The sequence below is a fragment of the Phyllopteryx taeniolatus genome, chromosome 2, assembly GCF_024500385.1.
Source record: "Phyllopteryx taeniolatus isolate TA_2022b chromosome 2, UOR_Ptae_1.2, whole genome shotgun sequence".
NCBI classification, from domain to species: domain Eukaryota; kingdom Metazoa; phylum Chordata; class Actinopteri; order Syngnathiformes; family Syngnathidae; genus Phyllopteryx; species Phyllopteryx taeniolatus.
The window spans coordinates 17,473,512-17,483,078 of NC_084503.1; the positions used below are offsets into that span (position 1 = coordinate 17,473,512).

The window sequence follows — 9,567 nt, forward strand, 5'->3', positions numbered from 1 at the left end:
TTCTTGACTTGGCGGAGCTCGTTTTCCTGCTTCCTCCACTTGCGAACCATGGATTTGTTGATCTTGAATTCTCTCGCAGCTGCTTGATTCCCATGTTCCTCCGCGTAACTGACAGCTTGCAGTTTAGACTGTGCTTCTTAAGCGCGTCTTTTCATAGGTGCCATTTTCGGGGGTCCTTAGCCAAACCGATGTTGTTTTGCACAATGCACACCCCGGCGCTATATACCTACTGGGGGCGTGCCTTTAGCGTCCCCTTTACGTCTGCATGCTGTCCTCAGCCACGTCCGCTTTTCCTCTATATAAGCAGCCTGTCGGCAGGAAATGCTCCCAGTCAGTCAAGCGGAGCGCTCATCAAAGTCACATATAAGGTGCGCCGCATTATAAGGCGCCCCGTCCATTTTGGAGAAAATTTAAGACTTTTAAGTGCGCCTTATGGTCGTGAAAATACGGTAGTTATGTTTTGAAGGTACATTTCACATTTTGTAAATATTACAAATTAATAGACTGACTCATACAGTCCTAATTTGATTTGACCAGGACATCCAAAAGCATGAAATTCTCTCTTTGAAAAAAATAAAGAGAAACTAGCTCTCCATTTGAACTCATGGTGCTGGCTCCTTTTAGACGCAGTGGCTTTTACTTTATGACTAAACGCTTCACCAAGCTGGTGTTCTGTTCTCACTTCTAAAAGGCTCTTCTGGACATCCTCACTATATTTCACGGACAAAAGTCCTCCTGGTCACCTTGCAGCATGAAGAGCAGGACAGTATTTTAACCAACATGCAATGGCATGTTCACTTCTTATTAACAGTGGCGGTCTGCCACTGGAACAGTGAGCACTGCAAAAAGACCTTGACTTGACTTTAGTTTTGTATCATACAAAACATCTTTTCCTAAAGACAACTTGCACTCCTTACTTCTTTTTACTTGCTGCTTTGCATCCCTCATCTATGCATATGAAGGCAGATTAGAGGCTCTGTTTGGAATACGTGGATGAGTTTTATGTGCCGACAGCTGGTGCTAAGCTAATGTGAAGTCATGCATTTGTCAGCTTCTATTGTCTGTGCTGCTGGCCTCATTTCCCATTTGGAGCACATAAAAGTCGAGGCATTGAAACAGCTAATGAAGTGGAGAGTCTGGGCCGAGGTCAGATAAAAACCCACCCGGAAAATTATTTTATTTTCATGTCTTTCATACTGTATGTGCTTTCATTCAATCAACAGTAATCCTGTTTATGTTTTTCCTTCTCATGTAAGACACAGAGCTGCAACCATCTGACACAATGGATCACTTTCTTTAGTTTGATCAGTAGTAATAAGCTTTAGACATTTGTCGTAATATCACAACAAAGAAAGCTTAAAGTGGTTTACCACAGGCTTACTCATGTTTTAGCGTGTACGGTAAATACTGTATGTGGACAGAATCGATGGAACAAGTAATCTATCCATCCATCCATCCATCCATTTTCTTTACCGCTTATCCTCACTAGGGTCGTGGGCGTCCCGGAGCCTATCCCAGCTGACTCTGGGCAAGAGGCGGGGTACACCCTGAACCGGTTGCCAGCCAATCGCTGGGCACATAGAAACAAACAACCATTCGCACTCACTTTCACACCTACGGGCAATTTAGAGTCGGAAATCAACCCCCTTTTTGGGATGTGGGAGGAAACCGGAGTACCTGGAGAAAACCCACGCAGACACTGGGAGAACATGCAAACTCCACAAAGGCGGGGCCTTTGAACCCCGGTCCCCAGAACTGTGAGGCAGATGTGCTAACCAGTCGGCAAATGTGCCGACGGAAAAAGTAATACAATGTAATATAAAGTTTGCAGTCGCAAAGCATTCTGAGCGTCAATGAAGGGTTAACAATTACCGTCTGCACCAGTCGTCATTTCAATAGCGCCAAATCACAACAGAAATGGTCTCAGTTCAATAAAGATTTGCTATGAGAATACAGTAACACCAGCAGGAATGAATAACAGTGTTTTCTTGTTTTTTTTTCCCCCTGGCACAATGACTCTCCTTACAGTTTTAATTATGAAATGTGATACTGTATATTGGAAACATGCCTCTGTGTAGATGCACTAAACCCTTGCAGGAACCTCCTTCAAGATAATGTTGAGTTTTTTTATTCAACAAACATGCTGGAACACTGATATTGAAAACCCTTTTTCCAGAATTAGAATGCAGTTGGGTTGTGAAATTGTCTTTTCAAAGGTCATTGGGGGGGACATATGCACGTAACCCCAAATATAATATATAATAAAATGTGTGAAATAACATCCAAGATAATCAATCTCAAAAGGCATAGTTAAAAAATATAATGCCAACCAGTAATATAGCTCAGATATAATAACTTCTTCTCATCATCCCTTCTACAACAGCAAGCATTTGTGTTGTCTAATTGACAGCGCTCCTCTAAAACAATAATTTGTCATATCAATTCTATATGTTTATGAAAAAGCTCTGTTGTACATCAATACATTTCATATAAATGCAAATGATCCCACAAAGTATTTTAAAGTCAGTTATTAAAAGCACAGAAAGCACTGTTCTAGAAGGGTGATTGAACAGTGTCAGGAAATGATGCTGAGATATACAAATATTATTACGAAGTTCATAATTGGACATCTACAACAGGGCAGCTGGGGTTTCAGAACAAAGTGTGTGTGTGTGTGTGTGTGCGTGTGCATGTGTCCATAGTTATAAGAAGAAGCCACGTTTCCCATAAATTACCCTCAAAGCACCTATGCTTTGGCAGAGCGTGGCATCATATGTTTCCATTCTCATCCTGCAGTTTTTCTACAGCCACTGACTAATCAGGTCACACAGAGCAATATTATATCTGTGTGTACAGTATTTTTTACTGGCCTAGCATGAAATAAAAGTAACTGTTACTTGTGTTGCTATATAACTTTTCACAATATTATACAATGCATTTTTTCTCTCGTTGCACATCTGTTCTCTTCAAGCTCATGGCTGCCATTATCTTCATCAGCATTGGAGTTATTGCGTCCTTCTTCTGTGCCATCGTGGATGGGATCATCGCGTCAGAATTTATTGTAAGTATCAGAAAGAAGGAAAATGTCTACGTATAATTATCACCACCATCCCAATTTGCCTCTTCACGTACAAATCAGAGCAACTCAAATGTCAGCCTTTGGTTCGGGACAAGAGCATCAATGATTATTTTGGGTCAAGAAAATAAATCATTTCACCCGCCAAAAGTGCATGTCTGTGCCATATTCATCCAAGCAACAGAAAAGTCAATTATTTAGCCCTTCCTTAAATGATTTGATTAACTATGTCTGAATTTCCACTACGTCTGTTTAAGAATCATGCTACCAATTTTGTCTGGAGATTTTAGCCACATCTCTGTCGGGCCAATTATACATTATTCGTGCACTCACTGTAGTGCTTGAAAAGTATCTGCACCATTTGCATAATTGATATTGTTTCAGATTATCGCACTACTACTCAGTTTAAACTGCATACATTTCTGGAAGTCTCTGCGCCATTTGCACAATGGTCACTGTACCAGACTATTGTTCTATTAGTCATTTCAAACTGCTCTAAATTGCGAGAGGACTCGGCATCATTTTGCACAATTGTCAAAAAATAAATACAAAATATCGGCATTACCACATTACTAGTAACCTTTTGTTGCTCAGTGACTATGTTTTTATGTCTCAAAAGTATTCTCTGTCAATTGACGGTGTGTTGTCGTACGAAAGCGTCTCCAACTACCGGAGACCAATTCCTTGCCTGTTTCTGACATACTTGGCAAACAAAGATGATTCTGATTCTGAATTTACCTTTTTAAATGTGATTTATGGGTGCCGTTCTGTTTCCCTCCCTTACGTAAAATTGTTTTCTTTTTTGACCAACACTTCACACATTCAAACTGCTGTGGTAGTGGAGAAGGCTAAAGTCATCATATATTTACACATTTTTTCATTCACCGGCGACTTAAATATGTCCGTGGACCTCATGTTTCTATTCTCACCCCCTGGCCCATTACAATATTTCTCAATTGCGAAAACCCAAAACCCTGTTGTCTGAACCAAATCCTCAGTGCCCTGAACCAACTTATTGAATTGGTCACTCTTTTAGTGGAACCTTAGGTACTTTTCACCTAGTTAGAAACAATCATGAACATATTTTCACCCACTAAAACACATTCTGCACTCTGATGAACTTGTGTTGCATGATGATAAGCGCACGTAGCAAAAGTCAAATTCAGTTAAAGCACAGCAACTCAAAATTGATCACAGTTGTGGCTAATGACGTGAAGAAACCAATGTAAGCCAGGTTAGTGAGCAATGATTGCTGAAGTTTCACTATGGATAGAGATCATCAGAGAGACAAAGGCAGAGTAAGAAGTGATCCAGGAGGAAGACGAGAGAGAAGAGCTATAAGAGAAAGAACAATTATACACTGTATTTCAGATGAAATACGGGCAACTTTTGCAGATTTGACAATAAGAAAAGCGGGAATGCAGCGAGTGCAGTCCAACCTAAGCACATTCACTGTCCACCACAGCCCGAAGATTCAGAGATATGAACAAGTAGGCCTTATTGCTTTCTATATTACGTACATGATTGCAGTATGAGTCTATACGTAGTTGTACACAAAAAGGTATTTCAATACATCAATTTTATACTCCTAGGCCTAGTACTTTATCTTTCTAAACAAAAAAAGATATATATTTTTAATTATTATTTTTTTTAACTTCAAGTGCTAAGTGGGATTTTTGCTTTGGTTTGCAAAATGCATTGCTATTGTGAAAAACCCAGATTATTCCTGTAGATTTATGATCTGGTGATTGTGTTTTCCTTTTTTCAATGTCGTGTGTAATGACTGTTCAGTGGGTTTTTCATTTTGATTGACTGGGGGTGAGTTTTGAGTCAGTAGTTTGGTTTTGCAGAAAGAGTCAGGGGTTTTGTGAATGTTGCTTGAATTTTGGGATTTGTGTTTAAGGTATTGAGAAAATGGGTGGAGGTTTCAAGAAATGTGGTTTAGCAGTTGAGAAAAACTGTAACCCAGTGAAAGATAAAATGTATTTAATGAGTAAGGATTCAGTAACCATTCAGCTTCTGACACTAATTCGCTGATATTGATCAAAGCCCCTTCACAGCCTCACAGGACAGTAGAATTTATATTCATTGCTCCTTCAAGCCTCACACAATGAAATCATTTAATGACCTCGTTCATTCTGTCATGCTGGTGCAGGCGGTCTGCTGGTAATCTGCAGCGTTAGCCATAAAACCGCTGCATTCACACTAAGGTGCACGGTGCACTTCCCCCAAAACTCGAAAGCTGCAAGTGTGACACTTGTACTGCAGAAAATATTTGTGATTGTTTGGCCAGCAGTCGGAAGTCTACTTTTCATGCGGGTTGTTTCTTTCTTGTAATCCTCCCACAGGACATCAGACCTTTGCAAGAGGACATGTGTGACTTTTACACCAGCGGCTCTGGCTATGCTTATGACAGCTACTATACTGAGGTGAAGCTACACACGCGCGCACGCACGCACACACACACACGCACACTTTGTCATGATGTTTGTCATGATGGAATATTGAATAATGTTTATGAAAAATACGACATAAATCTGCTTTTGATACTTCCATTAGTATTTTTAACACATTATAGAGTATGGCCAATTGCAATTTTGCATTGTAAACTACACTTTTGGGTGATGTGTGAAATGTATTATAGTACTGTACGCCAAGCTCCTTGCAAAGGTTTCAATTCAGTGACATCTAGTGCTTGACTGACATTACTGCATGTATATAATAATAATAATAATAGCTTTGATTCATATAGCGCCTTTCAAAAACTGTTATACAAACAAATGGAAAGCTGTTGCCAAAATATTAGAAACAGCTCCCATTCTGTTGCAAGAAGGTTTACACTAATGCAAACTAAAACTACAGTATAAAAAAAATAAAATAATAAAATAAAATAAAAACTTTAAAAGATCTATGACTGCATATGACAAAATAAAGCATTGAACTCATCAGATCTTTCTGAATAACCGCTTCAATCCGCCAAACTTTCAGGTGACGTGTCATTCATTCAACAAAGCCTGCAAGCTGAAGCTGAGAAGCAACACCTGCTACTGCTGCTACCTTCATAACTGTGAGAGGTAACTTGCATTCATTTTTATACATATCACACATCTCCTTTCTATTTCTTATACAATGGTTATGATGGTTATATATACATTAAATAATAGACTAAAATGTAACCGGTGTAAAAAAAAAAATAACACAAAAAACAGTTTCAACTGACATTTTTGTTTGAATGATGCGCATTTTGTGTGTTACAGCACAGAGTACCACCCTCAGTACTTTGAGTTCACTGGGGTCAACAGCTGTTGGGATGTGATCCACCTCCATCGTCTGCTGTGGGCCTCAGTGGTCCTCAACGTGACCGGCCTCTTCCTGGGAATCATCGCTGCCGCCATCCTCGGAGCCTACAAGGACATGGTGAGCAGTCCAAGGAATGGTGACTAAAGTGGCTTTGAAACGAACAGCAAATTCAAGATTTAGTACCAAAGAGCCAATGTATATCAGGTCTGTTGGTCTTTGCCAGTCACACCACTAGCCACTCGCCAAGCAAACCATCGGGCTGGCAATACTGTCGTGGAAGTCAAAAAGCACTGGTGGGAGGTAACAAAAGGAACTTTTTGTTACTACATTCACAAAGAACAGTGATCAAATAAAAGTCAAGCCAACACTAGCTCGCTCTTAAGTAACAACATATGACATGTTTTCTTTTCAGTTTGAGCACTAATAAGAGGGAAACTATTTTGTGTGCAAAGAAGGTTTCATTTCAGTCTGTAGTTTTTTTTACTTTTACTAAAATACGGGAGTGGAGTCTGTACTTCTGCTCTGCAACTGTATTGTACTTCTACTAAAGTACAGAGTGAGAGTACAAGCACGCATCCATCCATCCATTTTCTTTACTGCTTATCCTCACTGGGGTCGCGGGCACGCTGGAGCCCATCCCGGCTATCTTCGGGCGGGAGGCGGGACACACGGGCAATTTAGAGTCTCCAATCCACCTACCATGCATGTTTTTGGGATGTGGGAGGAAACCGGAGTGCCTGGAGAAAACCCACACAGACACGAGGAGCACATGCGGGCCGGGATTTGAACCCCAGGACTCAGAACTGTGAGGCAGATGTGCTAACCAGTCGTCCACTGTTCTATGTACAGACACACACACTCCAAGGAAATTATTAAGTTTATTTATAGACATTAGTTTCACAAACACATTATTACTCTGTATTAACTATTAAATACACATTTAAAAGAAAGCAGTTCTGTTTGGAGTTGGCAAGTTCTTGCATAGGTTTTGTCCAGGGACTCCATTTTCCTCCCACATTCCAAAAAAACATGGCAGAAACATTTTGTAGGATTTTTACAGTCAATTTGATTATAATACTTACTGACAACAGTGTCAAATCAATGTTTCTAGTCATTGTGGTGCTGATGAGTTCCACAGAGTACACAGGAGCTATTTTTGGGTTACTGAAGACGTATATAAGCAGAACTGACCGGGATGTCACTCTATTGCACACACCCCACAGTCAGGGTTTCATGTAAGACACACATTCAACAAACGATGGGTAACATAAACACACATGATCAATGTTACGTTAATCCTTATCGTTCATGAACATGAAGGATTAGCGTCTTTATTATGGCAACAGTTCAACATTTTATGGCGCAATGCATGCCGGGAGCACACGTCGTCACAATTCTGCTGCATGCAAAATTACAGTAACTCTGTGTGACGTCAGTCAAATTCCCACAATGCAGTGAAAACTAGTTATTACTGTATTACTGTTACTGTAAGGTACAGTATGTGGTAAATAACTGTCGAATTGACATGAAAGGCTCACAGTGTGTGAATAATGGTGCCCAGTCCATGTTGTAACCCTGCATCTCTGTCACACGCTTATCCTCCACTTCGACTTGAAACTGTTCCCTGCAGCAGAAGCCCACCGCACCAGTGGCTCCAAGCCCAGCGCCACCACCACACATCCTGTACAACCCGACCCAGCACATGCTCACCTACGCTGGCTTCTGCCCTCCAGGGCAGAATCTCCCTGCCTACCCCAACTATCCAGGACCAGCGCAGGTGGGTAACAGAGGACCCAAGAGCTTGCTCAGAGTCCTGAAAGTGCAAATTGTCGCATTGTGTAGTAGTATGACAGTATAACCAGGCCACAACTCAAGCAATAGCATTATTCCAAGTGCAGAATGAAAAAATAAGATTCATTCAAGGCATTTTGAATGAAACTTTGTTGAGACATTCCTAAACTCAAGAGGATGGTTTGACATTTCATCTGGCCTTATCCCCAGAACCACAAGTCTTTTGTGATTTTTAGGGCATGAAATGTTTCATTGTTTATAAAAAAAAAAAAAAAAAAGAAAAACTCATCCTAGTCGCCCCAAGGAAAAAATTCCATTATCCCGTCTGTTATATTGAACCTGCTACATACACTACATAGTCCATAAATGCACGCATGCAAACAGGATTCTATGAAAATGCACTTAATATAATGCAGTACTCTTCTACATCACTGCAAACTACCACCACATTAATAAACATATTGTTACATGAACACCTTTCTCATGGTAGGAGTCACAGCCGAACCTTTTTATCTTTGCAAAGACGGCGTGTACAGGTGTACCTAATAAAGTGGTTAGTCTTTTTATTTTTGCAAAAGAGGAATGAATGTACAGGTGAACCTAATAAAGTGGTTAGCAAGTACCTACCGGTAGTTCTTCATGACATTTATCCTACAACACCTTTTCTCCAGTCTAACAGCAGTTTCCAGGGACCTGCTACCCCGCAAATGATCCCTGAGGGAGGTCCTGTTGGCACGTCCTGTCCTTCTGATGAAACCCAGAGTCAGCCACCCTCACAAAGTGCCACCCAGTTGCTACAGCAGGGAGGTACCCAGGAACCAGGAGGATTCATGCTTACGCCCAATGCGCCGGTTCTCTTTGGATCCTCACACAGCCCCTTTGAGAAACCTCCACCTTATGCCTACTGAGCTCTCTGCCCCCACCAAAAACCGCAGTATTTGTCTTGAATTAGTCCACCTTAGAAAACGGTCGCTCGACGGCCGGGTGCAGACGCAGAAGTCAGTGAGCTCCTCTCTGCTGCTAGAAGGGTGCAAAATGTCTGTTGATATAAGTAGTGAACATAGTTCATGTGCATTGAATAGGCCTCCAACATTAGTATACCAAATGACTGACATCTGCTTGTTATAGCCAGTTTCTTAGCAGGTATCCCTGTGTGCTATTGCAATACCATGAATGCACTACAAATAAGGGCTTTCTTTCAACAGGAATGTGAGGATAAACCACACTGTGGCTGCTACATTGCATTTTAATGATTGTGTCATTTAAAGTTTATTAAGACAGAAAAGTGTTACCTGTAGCACTACTTGCAGTGTTAATATCAGTAGATGTACTTTGTGTGAACATTGAGTACGTAGCACATAATCGAGAGCAGTGTTAGAAAAATACAACTTTACTCTTGA

At 40.8% G+C, this 9,567-nt stretch overlaps 1 protein-coding gene across 1 annotated transcript in view; it reads left to right on the plus strand.

Moving 5' to 3' along the window:
* grk1a (G protein-coupled receptor kinase 1 a) overlaps positions 1-9,565 on the plus strand; it is a 28,098-nt gene extending 18,533 nt beyond the window's left edge. Inside the window, 6 exon segments of the mRNA XM_061766296.1 lie at positions 2,972-3,061; positions 5,425-5,505; positions 6,065-6,150; positions 6,334-6,493; positions 8,007-8,153; positions 8,839-9,565. Of these exon segments, the coding sequence (XP_061622280.1) occupies positions 2,972-3,061; positions 5,425-5,505; positions 6,065-6,150; positions 6,334-6,493; positions 8,007-8,153; positions 8,839-9,075 (801 nt within the window). The 3' untranslated portion in view covers positions 9,076-9,565.
* Positions 9,566-9,567: the final 2 nt, after the last annotated feature.